The following is a 19,528-nucleotide window of genomic DNA, read 5'->3' on the forward strand; positions in this document are numbered from 1 at the left end:
ATAGCCCATCAGGCTCCTCAGTCCATGGAATTCTCCAGGCAAGATACTAGAGTGGGTTGTCATTCCCTTCTTCAGTGGGTATTTCTGACCCAAGGATTGAATCAGGGTCTCCTGCACTGCAGGCAGATTCTTTACCATCTGAGCCACCAGGGAATCCCTATACAAAGTCAAGGATACTTAAATATACAGACTCACAACCACATACACAGGCATAAACACAGTGACACAATGGCATCTAGGTTTAACTGCAGCAATAGTCTATCTGTATGGTGCAGAATTATGAGAATCAAGTGAGATGTTAGCTATGTTCTGAAACATACGGTGTTATATATATAAATGCAAAATTATAGCAACATACATGTCATGCCACGTTGCATGGGAATGCTGAGAAATAAATGAATTTCCAAACAACTGGAGAATATACATGTTTATAATATATACATTTCCATATATATATGTGGAAATATATATATTTCATACTTTTCTACTTCTAAAGTATAAAAACTATAACAATTTTTATGTTTTTCATGACTCATTATTATCATTACAGTTTTTAGGTAAGGAAATTTTGCTTTTAAATAGAAGAACTTTAAATGCATTTTCAGTTTAGTAAAATCCTTTGCCCCAACATTGAAAAACTTTCTCGGTTCTTGCTTTTTTATTTTTCTAGTTTCTCTGCTGTCATTTGTCACTTCCTAAAGCTCTCTCCTACATTAGCAAGTATCAATTTTAAGTAACTTAGTGAACATTTATTGAATGGAAAAAATATGATCTTTCAGTGCAGGCTCTGTGCTATTTCAAGTTTGTACATTTGTCATTATACACAATGAATCTCAAATAATACAAGCCTGATAAACATGTGATGAATACATGAAGTGTGCTTGCCTATATGGTATATGCTATTCTTTCTTTACTTTAAATTTACTATTTATTTTTTCTGAGAGACAAGAAGATGGACAAGGAAAAATAGATAGCCAACTTTTTCACTCTCCTCTTTCACTCTCATCAGGAGGCTTTTTAATTCCTCTTCATTTTCTGCAGGCCCAACCCTGCTTAGCTTCCCAGATCAGACAAGATCAGGTGCGTTCAGGCTGCTATGGTCGTAAACGTGGATCACAATAAACTGTGGAAAATTCTGAAAGAGATGGGAATACCAGACCACCTGACCTGCCTCTTGAGAAACCTATATGCAGGTCAGGAAGCAACAGTTAGAACTGGACATAGAACAGCAGACTGGTTCCAAATAGGGAAAGAAGTATGTCAAGGCTGTATATTGTCACCCTGCTTATTTAACTCCTATGCAGAGTACATCATGAGAAACGCTGGGCTGGAAGAAGCACAAGCTGGAATCAAGATTGCCCGGAGAAATATCAATAACTTCAGATATGCAGATGGCACCACCTTTATGGCAGAAAGTGAAGAGGAGCTAAAAAGCCTCCTGAATATTCAGATTCTTTGATACTATAGGCTATTACATGATATTGAATATCATTCCCTGTGCTGTTCAGTAGGTCTTGTTGTTTATCTATCTGAAAAATTGAAAACTTTTAAGAGCCAGTACATGAGTGTCTGTGTTCCTCTCCCCTGGCCATGGTGAGTAGCATTATGCCAGGTGATCTTGGCTTTATTATTCTGTGTCCCTTATTAAAGATAACAGAAGAGAGCATCCCTCCCCACAGCCTGAGATAGATAAATAGTATGAATGAGAAATAAGACTTTGTTATTTTAGGACACTGATATTTTATGATTAGTACTACATATTGATCAAATCCATTTTGACTAATAAATCAAAGGAGTAAAGACTTTCAAAAGATGAAGTGATCAATAATAACACAATAATAGCATAATAAGTACAATAGTTGCCGTCAATATAGTATTTACAATGCACCTGGGACTGTTATACTCATTCTACTTACTGCTATTCCAACATTACAAATAAGGAATCTGAGACACAGAGCTAGTAAGAACATTTTCCAGTATCACCTATGTAGTAAATGGTTGATCCTTCATACTTTGGCAGTTTGGTTGCAAGTTTATGCTCTTAACTAATATATCTCTATAATATTGTTGGCTATTGCAAAGATATCTAGTAATATAGAGAATTGAAAGTATTTATTAGGTTTGGTAACATGGAAGACTTGGTGTTCTTCACATACAGTGTTTCAGTGGAATGATTAGTGCAATGAGTTTTTAGGACTTGGCATAGAGGTAGTAAACATAGAAAATAGTTTCTGGGAATGTGCTTGAAAATGAAAGGGATGCATATATAATTAATATATGCAGAAGTAAATGAAATAGTTATTTTTTGAATGTAGAGACTGGCACATATTTGTGAGATAGCTGAAAGTGGCTACTTGAGAAACCTATATGCAGGTCAGGAAGCAACAGTTAGAACTGGACATAGAACAGCAGACTGTAGAAATAGGGTTTTCTGACATCAGGTTTCCAGAGAAAATTGTCAGGAGATGGTATCCAAACTTTAGGGAACATTTTCCTTGTAAAGAAGGAGGGAATTTCATGAAAAGACATGAAATTAGACATAAATGTTGAAAAGGAGGTGGGGCGGACTGGACAGAGTAGAAATATGAGTGGTTATAATCTATGAAGGAGAATTTGAAGAGATAGAGATAAGTGGAAAAATAGATAGTAGGGAGATACACTTGTAATAAAGTGCATGAAAGAGTTTGAAGAGGAAATGGAGTGAAGTAGGTGTAAATAGAAGAGAGAATGTATGAAATGAGGTGGTTGGAGACATGTAAAGATGATGAGATATGGATGGATAAAAGGCAGTAAGAAAATGGAAGAGAAGCTAGAGGGAAGAGTGATAGGCAAAAGGGAAATGAACAGATACAGAGATTGAGACTAACAGAGGAGAAAGAAAATAGAAAGAATGAGGAAAACAGGATAGTGGAAAAGTTAAGTAATAAAAGGAAGTTAGAATAGAGAATAAGTTTAAGTTTTGGAGGAAGAATAGAAAAGGGAAGAAAGGAGAAGGGAGGATGAGAATATTGAAATATGAAGAAGGGATGGTGCTGATTAAGAAGGGCAGAAGAAGAAGCAGACCAAGAGATTACTCACCTGAAAATAGAGTTGGATGAATAGAAAAAGATGGCCATTAGGTCTTTCTTTTTAATCTGAATTGGACAAAAAAGTGGAGTTTAATAAGACAGGAGTCTATTCAGAATGCCCTTGTGCTTGTTTTGAAGGACAGAACAGAGGAGGTACAGATATTCAGAAGCATGATGAAGTTAGTGGTTCCCTTACACAGTAAATACTTTATGGTGCACCCAAGAATGTGGGTACAGAGGGAAACCTAGGTTCAAAACTTAAAATGAAAGCGTGACACTATTTTTCACCCCATAGTTTATTCATCTAGTGACTGTTGGAGCCTGGCTTGGAGAATTTTGAGCATTACTTTGCTAGTGTGTGAGATGAGTGCAGTTGTGCAATAGTTTGAGCATTCTTTGGCATTGCCTTTCTTTGGGATTGGAATGAAAACTGACCTTTTCCAGTCCTGTGGCCACTGCTGAATTTTCCAAATTTGCTAGCATATTAAGTGCACAGTTGCACTCATCTCACATGCTAACAAAGTATGCTCAAAATTATCCAAGCCAGGCTTCAAACAGTTCATGAACCGTGAACTTTCAGATGTTCAAGCTGGATTTAGAAAAGGCAGAGGAACCAGAGATCAAATTGCCAACATCCGCTGAATCATCAAAAAAGCAATAGAGTTCCAGAAAAACATCTACTTCTGCTTTATTGACTATGCCAAAGCCTTTGACTGTGTGGATCACAACAAACTGTGGAAAATTCTGAAAGAGATGGGAATACCAGACCACCTGACCTGCCTCCTGAGAAATCTGTATGCAGGTCAAGAAGCAACAGTGAGAACTAGACCTGGAACAACAGACTGGTTTCAAATTGGGAAAGGAGTACATCAAGGTTGTATGTTGTTACACTGTTTATTTAACTTATATGCAGAGTACATATTGAGAAATGCTGGACTGGACTGGATAAAGCACAAGCTGGAGTCAAGATTCCCAGGAAAAATATCTATAACCTCAGATATGCAGAGGACACGACCCCTATGGCAGAAAGTGAAGAAGAACTAAAGAGCCTCTTGAAAGTGAAAGAGGAGAGTGAAAAAGTTGGCTTAAAACTCAACATTTAGAAAACTAAAATCATGGCATCTGATCCCATTACTTCATTTGCAAATAGATGGGGAAACAATGCAAACAGTGTGGGACTTTATTTTCTTGCGCTCCAAAATCACTGCAGATGTTGACTTCAGCCATGAAATTAAAAGGTATTCCTTGGAAGAAAAGTTATGACCAACCTAGACAGCATCAAAGGTCCATCTAGTCAAAGCTATGGATTTACCACTAGTCATGTATGGATGTGAAAGTTGGACTATAAAGAAAGCTGAACACTGAAGAATTGATGCTTTTGAACTGTGGTGCTGGAGAAGACACTTGAGAGTCTCTTGGACAGCAAGGAGATCCAACCAGTCCATCCTAAAGGAAATCAGTCCTGAATATTCATTGGAAGGACTGATGCTAAAGCTAAAACTCCAGTACTTTGGCCGCCTCATGCAAAGAACTGATTCATTGGAAAAGACCCTGATGCTGGGAAAGATTGAAAGCCATAGAAGAAGGGGACAATAGAGGATGAGATGGTTGGATGGCATCACCAACTCAGTGGACATGAGTTTGCATAAACTCTGGGAGTTGGTGATGGACAGGGAGGCCTGGTGCTCTGTAGTCCATGGGGTCGCAGAGTCATACGCAACTGAGCAACTGAACTGTACTATGGGAAAAGAAAGAGCATGGTAAAGTTTACTAAGCATAGTGTGGATAATAAACTGAGTGGAGGTCAGGGTAGGCTTCATTCAGAAGATAATAATAAACAATGACTTGAAAGAGACAGGAGAGCATAACAAGTGCAAAGGCTATGACACAAGAGAGACAAGCATGTTGGAAGAATAGCAAGGAAGCCAGGGTGACTGAAACAGAGACAGCAAGGGAAGGCACAGTAGGAGATAAGCCATAGAGGAACAGAAGATAAGATCATATAAGAGCCTGTAAGCCATGGCAAGGAGTTCAGCTTTTACTCTGTATAGGATGAGGAAATACTTGATGGCTATATTGTAGAGAATATAGTATACAGAGAAGCGATAAAAGTAGAGATACAAGTTAGGAGGCTATGGAAGTAATAAAACTTTAACTTATTACTGTGGTGGAATAAAAACCAACTGTTGGGAAACAAAGATTAGGGTGACAATGGAGCCAGGGTGCTACAAAACAGTAAAATGAGGACAATACCTGAGGCTGCTGCTGCTGCTAAGTCACTTCAGTCGTGTCTGACTCTGTGCGACCCCATAGACGGCAGCCCACCAGGCTCCCCCGTCCCTGGGATTCTCCAGGCAAGAACACTGGAGTGGGTTGCCATTTCCTTCTCCAATGCATGAAAGTGAGAAGTGAAAGTGAAGTCGCTCAGTCATGTCCAACTCTTAGCGACTCCATGGACTGCAGCCCAACAGGTTCCTCTGTCCATGGGATTTTCCAGTCAAGAGTACTGGAGTAGGGTGCCATTGCCTTCTCCGAATACCTGAGGAGGGTGTGGGTATGTATATGCATGTGTGAAGGGCTTAAACACATCTCCTTCCATCTGTGTTCCCATCTATATCTTTCATCCCCAAAGAAAATGATTTCCTATATTGCCTTTTACTTCCTGTTTGCTCTCTGCGTAGGAATCAAAACAGGACAAAACTTGGCTGGGACTCAGTTCCTGTAATCTGATTGTCACATTTTGAGGGGTCTTGGACCTTTTTTGAAAAGCCAACTGAAGACTAGTTGTTGTTCACTCGCTAAGTTGTGTCAGATTCTTTGTGACCCCATGGGCTGCAGCACTCCAGGCTTCCCTGTCCTTCATTGTCTCCTGGAGTTTGCTAAAACTCATGTCCGTTGAGTCAGTGATGCCATCCAACCATCTCATCCTCTGTCACCCCCTTCTCCTCCTAACCTCAATCTTTCTCAGCATCAGGGTCTTTTCTAATGAGTCAGCTCTTCACATCTGGTGGCCAAAGTATTGGAGCTTCAGCTTTAGCATCAGTCCTTCCAATGAATATTCAGGGTTGATTTCCTTTAGGATTGACTGGTTTGATCTCTTTGCTGTCTGAGGGACTCTCAAGAGTCTTCCCCAGGACCAGTTTGAAAACATCAGTTCTTTGATGCTCAGCCTTCTTTATGGTCCAACTCTCACATCCATACATGAGTATTGAAAAAGCCATAGCTTTGACTATACAGGCTTTTGTTAGCGAAGCAATGTCTCTGCTTTCTAATACGCTGTCTCATATATCTGTAAGTCTCATTCATCTTGTGTAACTGAAATTTAGTACCCTTTCACTAATACCTCCCAGTTCACTCCAGCTCATGGCAATCACCATTCTGTTCCCTAATTCTGTGAATTTGACTATTTTAGATTTCACACATGGGTGAAATTTTACAGTATTTGTCTTTGTCCACCTTATTTCACTTAGCATGATGTCCTCAAAGTTCATCAGTGTTGCAGATGGTAGGATTTCTTCTTTCTGAGGCTGGATAATATTCCATTGTATGTATGTACATTTTCTTAACCACTTATTTGTTAATGGACATTTAGTTTGCTTCTATCTCTTGGCTATTGTGAGTAATTTTGCAATAAAACATGGGAGTGCAGATATCTCTTTGATACCTTGATTTCAGTTTGTTTGGACAGAGAGCCAGAAGTGGGATTGCTGGATCACATGGTAGTTCTATTTTTAATTTTTGAGGCACCCCTCTACTGTTTTCCATAGGGGCTGTACCAATTTACATTCCCACCAACAGTGTAGGAGGATTCTCTTTTTTCCACATCCTCACCAACACTTGTTATCTCTTATCTTTTTTGATGACAGCTGTTCTAACAGATGTGAATTGATACCACATTGTGGTTTTAATCTGCATTTCCCTGATGAGTAGAGATGTTGAGCATCTTTTCAAGTCCCTGTTAACCATTTTGTATGTCTTCTTTGGACTAATATCTATTCGGGTGAATTAAAAATACTATGTTAAATACTTAAAATTTACTAAGTGGGTGGATCTTATGTCAAGTGTTTTGTCACAAAATAATAATTTAATTTAATAACATAATAATAGGGTTTCCCTCGTGGCTCAGCTGGCAAAGAATCTGCCTTCGGTGTGGGGGACCTGGGTTGGGAAGATCCCCTGGAGAAGGGAAAGGCTACCCACTCCAATATTCTGCCCTGGAAAATTCCATAGACTGTATAGTTCATGGGGTTGCAAAGAGTCAGACATGACTGAGTGACTTTCACTTTCAACATAATAATAAAAGAGGGTAGAAGCAAAGTTTTGAAGAGGATGGATATTTTGTGGCACAGATTGTGGTGATGAGTATATTAGCCTAAGTTTAGTCTGGGTGCTTTCTGCTGCATAAAAAGCTTGAAGGGGTCTTAAAAGTTGTAACAAGGAGGAGAGAAGGTATTAGGGTGCATTTAAGTACCAGTGTAAAGACCACAGCATAATCTGGCTTTCAAAGTACCCTACTCCCACCAACATCTGCTTTATCATTACTTCTCTGTGCTTAGGTAGAATGGGTATAAAGTGGATGGGAATGAAAATAGGAAAGCTATTATAATTCAGTTCTGCTCCTAAACAGAAATCAGTACCTTTTGCATCTTGGCTTTGATAATTTATTTGTTGTGATTATATTTGCCATGCCCTCAGGACAACAGGGTAGACATAATTTCCCCTTGGCATTACTCATAATAGGCAGTATCTTGGAAATACTAATATAAGTGGAGAAAAGGAACACAGTTTTCTTTATTAAGCCCTCATGAAGTCTTTTATGTATCCAACAGGAACAGGCTTCTCAATGAAAGATATTTCTCTTTATCAGGTTCTCTGCGTCATAAAACTCCCTACTTATGCCTTAAGAATAAAGAGTAGATTGGTGGGATATTGCAGGCTGACTTGAGAATTGAGCTTTTGTCCAAGACACATGGGAAATTTTATAAATATCCAAGGGATTAGTTAGAGCTGCAAGGATACTTGCCATCTAGTTTTAACCTCTTACTGTTTAGATAAGGAAATGGAAAATAAGAGATGGGTAAATATTTGCTAAAGGGCACACACTTGGTTTCTGCCTTCCAGCCTAGAGTTCTTGTTAATAAACACCTGAGAATGTTTGCTTTAGTCAGCCTGCTTTGAGCAGTATCCATTACTGCTACTGTGATCATTTATGAGGTGGTACACATTTATCAAGTTTAACAGTTAGCTAGGATAGGATTCTCGCCAGCTGGCCACCTAAAACTCTTAAAAGGATGGCAGGGATTGAATTCAGTATAACCAGGAGGTATACAGGTTAGCTAGATAAAGCTCATCAGAGTTAGCTGTCAAATAATTTAATTTTTGCTGTGCGATTCCCATTTCCACATAGCAGGTTACTTCCTAGGACAAAGAAAGTTGAGGCTCAAAATAAATGAAGGAAAAAGACGGGAAATTTTGGAATTGATTATTTAGACAGAGTAATGCCAGGAAATGAGTATGTGGGTATGGCAAGTCTTACCCAATCCAGATTTCCGTTGAGGAATCCATGAACAGTCTCTCCTACGTGTTGTCCCTATTAAGAGCACATGAGTTCTTCATACTTGACCTCTAAGATGTTTGGTGTCCTCCATAAACTTTGTAATTTTTTTTTCTCACCAGCTGCTGTGTGTATACATGAATGTGCAGATGTGTGTATGTGTGCTCCAAGAATCACCTTCAGCAGAACCATCTTTTGTGCTTATTATCAGGTTAAAGATATCCTTTCTACACATCCTTCCTCTCCAGTGCAGTCTCTAAATTTTTTAATTCACATGATAGCCTGCTGAGGAGAATTATTTCAGAAATAAACTGCTGGGCTTCCAAGGTGGTGCAGTGGTAAAGAATCTGCCTGCCAATGTGGGAGATGCAAGAGACGCGAATTTGATCTCTGGGTGGGGAGATCCCTGGAGAAGGAAATGGCAACCCACTCCAGTATTCCTGCCTGGAAAATTCCATGGACAGAGGAACCTGGCAGGCTACAGTCCATGGAGTTTCAGAGTCAGACACAACTGACTGACTGAGCATACACTCACACATGCAATTAAACTGCTATCAGGACTGAATGAGTCAGAACCTGGTGTTTCCATGCTTCTTTGGTGGGGAGGTAGCTAAGGGAGCTCAGCTAGGGCAGATAAATGATATTTGTTTTCCTAAAGGTGGTAAAGTGGATTCATATCTGATCTAAAAATCTGAATACTGAATGCTGCTTTGAGAGGCTCTCTAGTTCAGTTAATCCATCCCTTGTGTTCATAAAATCTTAGATCTCAGTGAACCTAAACAAACAAATTATTGTTTTTTTAGCAGCACTACACTGCTGGTGAATGGAAACTGAGCTCCATGTTTAATACCATTCATTTTAGCTTAATTTCATGTTTTGTTCTTCCTTTTAGGTTAACAATTCATGCCGAGTGTCCCATGCATTTGGAAGATTTTCCTATGGATGTGCATGCCTGCCCACTGAAGTTTGGAAGCTGTATGTATTTTCTTACTTTCTGTTTTCTGATCTTCGCCCCCTCCCCCCCCCAAAAAAATGACATAGTTCCTATTCTGCCCCTTAGTAATTTCAAAAGCTGAAACCTTTAATTTGGGCTAGTATATAAGTGGGGAAGGGGAGTGGGATGGAGTAGTACTAACTGATCAGGAGGAGATTTAACCTTTAATAGAGTTTTTATTTTAGAAAGCAAACGTTATTTCACCATTTTAGACTAATTTCTTTGTCATTAGGTTGAAACATTAACATCTGTTTCCTAAATTATCCATAAGACAAGCCAAGAGAGAGCTAATATAAAACGCAATAATAGCTTCCTAAAGACAAGATCCTTCTAACAGAAGGTGTTTATATTTTTGAAATGCCTGTTCTGTGTGCATCTTCACATAGTTCTATCTGATTCTCTATAGTGAATGATAAACAGTAAGAGATGGGAAATTTTCTCCATTTAAGAGAGTATTGCCCTTGCCAGAAGCTGTAAATCTGGCAGAAAAATAATTAAATACATAGCTCATTTTCAGATAATGAGAAAAATCAAAATTGAGGAGAATTTGAGTGAGTTTCTGACTAAGAATTTCAGAGTAAGTTTAATTTGGGAGTCATCAGAGTAACAGTGGCAGACTTTATTTTTTGGGGCTCCAAAATCACTGCAGATGGTGACTGCAGCCATGAAATTAAAAGACGCTTATTCCTTGGAAGGAAAGTTATGACCAACCTAGACAGCATATCAAAAAGCAGAGATATTACTTTGCCAACAAAGGTCCATCTAGTCAAGGCTATGGTTTTTCCAGTAGTCATGTATGGATTTGAGATTTGGACTATAAAGAAAGCTGAGCACAGAAGAATTGATGCTTTTGAACTATGGTGTTGGAGAAGACTCTTGAGAGTCCCTTGGACTGCAAGGAGATCCAACCAGTCCATCCTAAAGGAGATCAGTCCTGAGTATTCATTGGAGGGACTGATGTTGAAGCTGAAACTCCAATACTTTGGCCACCTCATGGGAAGAGTTGAGTCATTTGAAAAGACCCTGATGCTGGCCAAGATTGAAGGCAGGAAGAGAAGGGGATGATGGAGGGTGAGATGGTTGGATGGCATCATTGACTCAGTGAACATGAGTTTGGGTAGACTGCAGGAGTTGATGATGGACAGGGAGGCCTGGTGTGCTGCAGTCCATGGGGTCACAAAGAGTCGGACATGATTGAGTGACTGAACTGAACTGAACTTGGAGCAATATATCATGGTCTGTGTTTATCATCTCTAAATTATATTTATCTCTGTATTTTAACATAGAAAGTGCATTTGAAAAGACCCAAATAATTACGTGTGACATATTTTTTTCAATCATTGTCAAATATTTACAAATTATCTCCTGTGGGCCAGGCTCTATTATAGGAGCTTGGAATGCATCCATGAATAAAACAAAGACCCTGCCATTGTAGAGCTTATATAGAGGAAAGAGTGATGGCAAAAGAGAAAATAAACACTAAATTAAAAAGTAAAGTATAAAGTATGTTGTAAAATGAGAAGCACCATAAGAAGACATAAAAGTACTGCAGAATAAGGTGGGGTCAATCATGTCTAGGTGGAAGATAGACATTGCCATTGAAATTTAAAATAAAGTAATCAGTGTAGTCTTCTTTGAAAAAGTGACATTTGGGCAGAAAGTTTGAGGAGGCAGAAGGTTTAACAAGACAGATATTTGTGGAAATAATACTGTAGTTATAGGGAACAGCCAGGGACAAGACCCTGAATCAGAAATGTATCTGACTTGTTAAAGAACATCAAAGTGCCAGATGTGAGATCAAAGAGGGGGTCAGGTTATCTGCAGTGGTGATGGACAGTAAAGCACTTTGAATTTTATTCTGAGGGAAAATGGAGTTATTAGAATATTTAGATATAATATCTGATTTTTGTTTTTTCAAGAATCATTATGGATACTCTGTTAAAAATAAGTATGAGAAAGATAGAAGCAGGGAGTCCAGTTAATAGGTTATTGCAATATTTCAGCTGAGAGATTATGATGGCTCAGATCAGAGTGATAGTGGCATAAGTGATAAGATTCTGATTCTGGATACATTGTGAAGGACAATCTCAAAGGATCCTCCAATGAATTAGATATAGAATATCACAAGAAGAGAACTCAGGGATGACTTATAGATTTCTGTCCTAATGGATTTACTATCAAGTTAGGTAAGTATTACTTCCATTCTGTGTAGGATAGAGTTGTTCGTGATTGAACATGCTCCCCTCATGAGCAATTAGGAAACCTAGAACTGTTGAGCAAAAAGGATTGAAAAGACTAAAATTCTGGAGATAGGGTAGAACCTCCTTTATTCTTGGTGTGTGTGTTTGTTAGTTGCTTAGTTGTGTCTGACTCTTTGTGACCCCATAGACTGTAGCTCGCCAGGCTCCTATGTCCATGGAATTCTCCAGGCAAGAATCCTGGAGTGTGTTACCATTCCCTTCTCCAGGGGATCTTCCCACCCCAGGGATTGAACCCAGGTCACCTGCATTGCAGGCAGATTCTTTACCGTCTGAGCCACCAGGGAAGCCCCTTCATTCTTGGTGGTACTTTCCAATTCTGGCCATGGATTGCAGCTTGGAATTCAAGTTTTGTCCTGGCCATAAGGCTGCTGCTGGATGAAATAGATAAAAAAGTAATAGAAAATGAACTTATGGTTGCTGGGGTTGCCAGGGGGAAGGGATAGTTAGGGGGGTTGGGATAGACATGTACATACTACATTTAAAATAGATAATCAACAAGAACTTACTGTATAGCACAGGGAACTCTGCTCAATGTTACTTATCAGCCTGGATGGGAGGGGAGTTTGTACGAGAATGGATACATGTATATGTATGGCTGAGCCCCTTTGCTGTTCACCTGAAACTATCACAACATTGTTAACTGGCTATGCATGCTAATTCACTTCAGTCGTGTCCAACTCTTTGTGACCCTGTGGACTATAGCCAGTGAGGTTCCTCTGTCCATGAGATTTCCCAGGCAAGAAGACTGGAGTGACAATCGGCTATACTCCAACACAATATAAAAAGTTTAAAATTTTGTTTAAAAATGATTCACCATTAGCAGTATACATGGCTATAAGCATACACTTGTGATAAGCAAAATCAAGTGATCAGATCAACATATATTCCTGTGCTGATACTTGGAATTTCAACACTTTTGACTCAGTGTGCCAGCATTTCCTGTTCTTGCTTTGACTTGACATTAGTAGATTTCTTTAATCCAGTAATGATCCTGTCTGTTGTTAAGCTTTAATTTTTATAGAAGAATTATAATACATTTCCATTTTGCTTATTTCTTAACTATTTTTCTCATTATTTGATTTTCAAAAATATATATACATTTCCCAATAATGCCAGGAAGGAAATTACATGTAGAAACAATAGTCAGGATAGTGGTTACACTTGATGGGGTTTATGCTTGATAAGGGACACAACTAGTGCTTCTGGGTGCTGAATATATGGAATGTAAGTCTGGTTTCAGGAAAGATATCTAGTATGTATTAGTCTCTCAGTTATGCCCAACTCTTTGGGACCCCATGGAATGTAGCCCACCAGGCTCCTCTGTCCATAGGTTCTCCAGGCAAGAATATTGGAGTAGGTAGCCAATCCCTCCTCCAGGGGATCTTCCCTACCCAGGGATTGTTTGTGGGTCTCCTGCATTGTAGGCAGATTCTTTACCATCTGAGCCTGCAGACTGGATATTTAATTGAAGTTTCATCCATTTAGATGGTATTTAAAGCCATAAAGCTGGAGGAGTTGACTGCATGTAGATAAGAGTGTCAAAGACTGTTTCCTGAATCACTATAACATTTAGAGGCTAAAGAGAAGAGAATAACTCAGTAAATGTGAAGGATAGGACAGGTGTAGTAAGAGGAAACTTAAGGGAATATACTATCCTAGAAGCAAATTAAGTATATTAAGAAGGAGAGAGTGGTTTACATTCTTAAGTGGGCAGTTAATATTGACTTTGAAAACTAATAAGGAAGCAATTCTGGAATGGTAAAGTGAGAACTTCTGAAAACCCATTCTTCCATAAAAGCAACAAGAACATTTTCAAAAGTTGTCAAAATAAACTTTCTCCAAACTCTAAACAAAGGCTCACAACAGTCTGAGGAGTGTTAGTCAAGAGAAATGGCTGATTTTCAGCAAGAGAACCATGTTCTGATCCTCTTCACCCCCATTCTGAAGAAGCCTTGAAAATTTCATAATGATAAAAGGATCAATTCATCAGGAAGAAATAACAATTATAAAGATGATTGTACCTAGAAACCCAAAATGCACAGAGAAAAACTGATAAGAATAGAAAAGGGAAATAAACTATTCAATAATAATTAAAAAAACTAAACATTTTAATATTCCACTTCCATAGAACAACTAGACAGAACATCAACATAGAAATAGAAGACTTGAACATGAGACTAACCAATTGGGTCTAATTAGCATTTATATTGCACTCTACCAAATAATATCAGAACACCCATTATTCTGAAGTGCACATGGAATATTTTCTGTGGTAGACTGTATGTTAGGCCTTAAAACAAGATGCAGTCAGTTTAAAAGTTCTGGAACCATATGAAGTGTGTTATCTAACCTCACTTGAATGAAATTAAAAGTCAACTATGGAAGGAAATTTGGGAAATTCACAAATATGTTGAAATTAAATAGCATATTCCTAAATTTAAAAAATGTATCAAAGAAAAAATCATAAGAGAAATTAGAAAATATTTTGAAATTAATGAAAATTATGTACAATGTAAATACAGCTTAAAGCAGTGTTTAAAGGAAAAGTTATAACTGTAAAGCCTGTCTCCGGGAGTTGGTGATGGACAGGGAGGCCTGGCGTGCTGCGATTCATGGGGTCACAAAGAGTTGGACACGACTGAGCAACTGAACTGAACTGAGCTGAACTGAACTGAACTGAAAGCCTGTATCAAAAAGAAGAAAGATCTAAAATCAATAACCTGAACTTCTACCTTAAGAAACTAGAAAGAGAAGAGCAAACTAAATTCAAAACAAGCAGACAGAAAAAAATAATAAACATTAGAGAGAAATTAAATGAAACAGAAAGTAGAAAAACATTAAACAGAATCAAATAATATAAAAGTGTTTTTTTGAAAAAATCAATAAACTGATAAACCTTTAGCTAGACTGATGAAAGAGAGAATACAAAATGCAGATACAAATACAAAATGCAAATACAAAACAAGAGAATAATCAAATCATGAAATAAAGACATCACTACTGATCTTACAGAAATAAACAGGATTATAAAGTAACACAAGCTGCAAATTACATGTCAACAAATGAGAGAGCCTAGATGAAATGGAAAAAATTACTACTAATATACAAACTACTGGAAGTGACTGAGAAAAAAAGTAGACATTTTTATTGGACCTATAACAAGAGACTTAATTAGTAATTTTATAACTTCCCACAAGCAAAAACCCAGACCCACCGTTGCATTTTACCAAACATTTAAAGAAGAATGAATACTAAGTCTTCCAAAGTCTTGTATAATACAGATGAGGAAGAACATTCAGTCAGGTCAGTATTACCATGATACCAAAACCAAAGATCACAAGAAAAGAAAACTATAGACAAATATTCTTTATGAATTCTTTATGACTATAGACATAAAAGTCTTCAACAAAATAAATAAAATAAAAACCAAATAAAAAAGCCTATAAATGAATTACCCACTATCTTCAAGTAAGATCTATTCCAAGGATATAAAGTTGGCTTTATATCCAAAAATCAATCAATGTAATACATCATATCAATAAAATAAAGACAAAAAAAGCCACATGCTCATTTCAATAGCTGCATAAACACATAAACCTCATGCCAGAAGTCCAAATCTGTCCTGATTTGCCAGTAACTCTCTGACATAGGAGCCTGGTGGGCTACGGTCCATAGGGTTGCAAAGAGTCAGCCACAACTGAAGCAACTTGGCACATATGCATACTTGCCTATAACTTACCCTGTAACTTTGGATATTTTAAAATCTTGACAGTTTTAAGTATTTGAATTAGTTATAAAGCTATGGAGTGTTTATTTCCACTTGGTTTCATAGTATGCCAAACCTTAGGCTGTAGTTGTTATGTTCATCAGAACTCTTGTATTCTTACTGAATATGCCTAAACCAAGCTGTTTTTTTTTTTTTCTCTCTGATACCTTCTTTTGTGTTTTGTGTCTTGGTTTAGATCTTGTGATCAGGTTGTTGTTAACCTCTTCAACCTCATCTCATATCTCTTTCCCCTTTCCATTGGCTTTCTTCCAGTTCCTAGAACATTGTAACACTGCAGAATATTTCCCACTCAGAAGAGTTTACACTTTCTGTTTTTTGTTTGTTTGGTGCCTGAAATATTCTCCATTGAACTCTGGCTTTTGCTCATCTTCCATTTTTCTGCTAAAAAGCCACCCCCTCAAAGGGATCTGCTCTGATCACTATATCTAATTAAACTTCTCCCTACCTCATAAACTGTTTTATTTTTTATAGCACTTATCACTGTACGATATTATCTTCTTTATTTACTTACATATTTTCTTTCTGTACTAGTTCAATGAAGGGTTGGGACCTCAAATGTCTTATGACTTCTGTACATTAACTATCTAATATAATGTCTTAGTATATAAGTGACTGAATCAAGCAAGCGACAGTATGAGTTCAAAGGGAATTCTTGCTCATTTGTGCTGTTGTGGCAGGAGTGATTTTTACTTCTCATATTCCTGGAGCCTGGCACATACCAAGGCTCAAGTAACAGAAGGAGGCATTTGGCAAAGCAACCAAAGGCAAGCAGATGCTTGTGGCATCATAGCCAATACAATATATGTTAAGGGGTCCATTCTGGGAGTGCTGTAGTTCTTATTGTCTGATAGGTCTTCTTTCTGCAGCATCCATTCCCCACACCTCTCTAAGTCTGCTCCTCCATGGGGGGGGGGAGATCAAAATTGAGGAGAAGGACTCAACTGAGAGGGAAGTTAAGGGTTTAAAGAAACCCATGGGACAGGCAGGGAGAAGAGAAGAAAAAGAAGGCCTGAAGGGAAAGACTTCTATTCCCCAATGGGTGAATGAATTCCATCATTAGTCAAGTACTTGGAAAAGTTACAAACTCATGGTCATCTAGAATCCTTCCTCAGACTTCCTCCTTTCCTTTCTTGAAAGTGAAAGTCACTCAGTCATGTCTGACACTTTGTGACCCCATGGACTATACAGTCTGTGGAATTCTCCAGGCCAGAATGCTGAAGTGGTTAGCCTTTCCCTTCTCCAAGGGATCTTCCTAACCTAGGGATCAAACCCAGGTCTCCCACACTGTAGGCAGATTCTTTACCAGCTGAGCCACGAGGGAAGCCCAAGAATACTGGAGTGGGTAGCCTATCCCTTCTCCAGGGGATCTTCCCAACCCAGGAATCCAACTGGGATCTCCTGCATTGCAGGCGGATTCTTTACCAACTGAGCTATCAGGGAAGCCAAGCAATAGTTATATCCTGCCACTGAGATCTCCTCCCGTTCCACTCAATTCATCCCACTAATACTATATAATTTTGTCCTAAATGTCATTCACACAAAACATTGTGATGGCCTTTGTAACTACTGTTTTGGCTTTAGTTTCATTCTTTTCAACCAGGCATCCATACTGCTGGTTGAACAATCTTTCTAGAGCATACATCTGGCCATGTCATCTCTATTTCAGTCATGCCTGCAGACCTTATAGCCTATGGACTAAAACCCTTATTTCATTTTTTTAAAAACTTAAAGTATAGTTAATTTAAAATATTATATTACTTTCAGATGTATACCACAGTGATTCAAAATTTTAATAAATTATATTCCATTTAAAGTTATTATAAATTATTGGCTGTATTCCTTGTGCTGCACAGTATTTTCTTGTAATTTATGTACTTTATACATAGTGGTTTGTGCCTCTTAATCCTCTACCCCTATCTTGCCATCTCCTAGTTCCTCTCCCCACTGATAAGCACTAGTTTGTTCCCTGTATTTGGGAGTCTGTTTCTGTTTTCTTATATTCATTAGTTTGTTGGAATTTTTATATTCTGTATATAAGTGATTACATATAGTATGTGTCTTTCTTTGTCTGACTTATTTAGCTGAGCATAAAAGCCTCAAAGTCTATCCATGTTGTTATAAATATCAAAATTTCTTTCTTTTTATGGCTAATATCCTGTTTTAGGCTTCCCTGGTGGCTCAATGGTAAAGAATCTGCCTGCCAATGCAGGAGATGTGGGTTTGGTCCCTGGGTCAGGAAGATCCCCTCGAGAAGGAAATGGCAACCCACTCCAGTATTCTTGCCTTGAAAATCCCATGGACAGAGGAGCCTGGCAGGCTATGGTCCATGTTGGTCACAAAGAGTTGGACATGACTCAGTGACTAAACAACAGTATCCATTTTACACACACACACACACACACACACACACACACACACAGTATCATATACATTCATCTGTTGAACATTTAAGTTGGCTTCTGTATCTTGCCTATTGCAAATAATGCTGCTATGAACACTGAGGTACAGATATCATTTAAAATTAGTGTTTTCATTTTCTGCAAATATATTCCCAGGAGTGGAGTTGCTGGGTCATATGGTAGTTTTGTTTTTAGTTTTTTGAGAAACCTCCATAATGTTTTCCACAGTGTCTACATCAGTCTACATTCCCACTAACAGTGTACTAGTGTAGAAGTGTTCTCTTTTCTCAACATCCTTTCCAAGTCTATCCATCCTTTCCAAATTTATTATTTGGGATCTTTTTGACGACAGCCATTATAACTCATGTGAAGTGATATTTTATTGTGGTTTTGATTTGCATTTCTCTGACGATTAGTAATATTGGTCATCTTTTCATGTGTCTTATTATTGACCATTTATATCTCTGGGGAAATGTCTATTCAGGTCTTCTCTATATTTTTAAATTAAGTTTTTTTGTTGGTTTCCTTTGCTGTGCAAAAGTTTTTGTTTAATTATGTCCAATTTGTTTGTTTATCTTTTTGTTTCCTTTGCTTAAAGGGACAATCCAAAAATATATTGCTAACACTTATGTCAAAGACTGCTCTACCTATGTTTTCTTCTAGGAGTTTTATGATTTCCAGTCTTACATTTAGGTCTTTAGCCCATTTTGAGTTTATTTTTGTATATAGTGTGAAGGAATGTTCTGATTTCATGTTTTGACATGTAGCTGCCAGTTTTCACAGCACCACTTATTGAAGAGGCTATCCTTTTTTCACTGTATATTCTTGCCTCCTTTGTCATAGATTAATTGGCCATAGGTGTACAAGTTTATTTTTGTGCTTTCTATACTGCTCCATTGATCTATATTTCTATTTTTGTGTGGTATCATACTGTTTTGATTACTGGAGCTTTGTAATAAAATCTGAAGTCAGAGAGGGTGATGCCACAAGCTTTGTGTTTTTTTTTCTCAAGATTAGCTCTTCAGGGTCTTTTGTGCTTCCACACAAATTTTAGGACTATTTTTTCTAGTTCTGTGAAAAATGGCATGGGTATTTTGTTAAGGATTGTGTTAAATTTGTAAATTGCTTTGAGCAATATGGACATTTTAACAATATTAACTTTTCTAGTCCATAAATAATGGCTACATTTCTATTTGTTTGTATGATCTTCCATTTCCTTCATTAATGATTTATAGTTTTCAGAATATAGATCCTTCACTTCCTTGGTTAAACTTATTCCTTCATATTTTATTCTTTTTGATATAATTATAAATGGGATTGTTTATTTGCCTTTCTATGATAGTTTCTTAGTGGTGTATAGAATAACAACAGATTTCTATATATTAATCTTGAATCCTACAACTTTGCTGAATTAATTTATTGGTTCTAATACTTTTTCTGGTGGTGACTAGCATTTTCTATATAT

The 19,528-nt window shown here is 37.7% G+C and overlaps 1 protein-coding gene across 2 annotated transcripts in view; it reads left to right on the forward strand.

Annotated features, from left to right (window-relative positions):
• GABRA3 (gamma-aminobutyric acid type A receptor subunit alpha3) overlaps positions 1 to 19,528 on the forward strand; it is a 243,706-nt gene that overhangs the window by 171,998 nt on the left and 52,180 nt on the right. For both annotated transcript variants that reach the window (XM_042241792.1, XM_004022275.5), the window contains one exon: positions 9,515 to 9,597. In XM_042241792.1, the coding sequence (XP_042097726.1) occupies positions 9,515 to 9,597 (83 nt within the window). The remainder of the gene's footprint in view (positions 1 to 9,514; positions 9,598 to 19,528) is intronic.

Source organism: Ovis aries, chromosome X, assembly GCF_016772045.2.
Source record: "Ovis aries strain OAR_USU_Benz2616 breed Rambouillet chromosome X, ARS-UI_Ramb_v3.0, whole genome shotgun sequence".
Taxonomy (NCBI): Eukaryota; Metazoa; Chordata; class Mammalia; order Artiodactyla; family Bovidae; genus Ovis; species Ovis aries.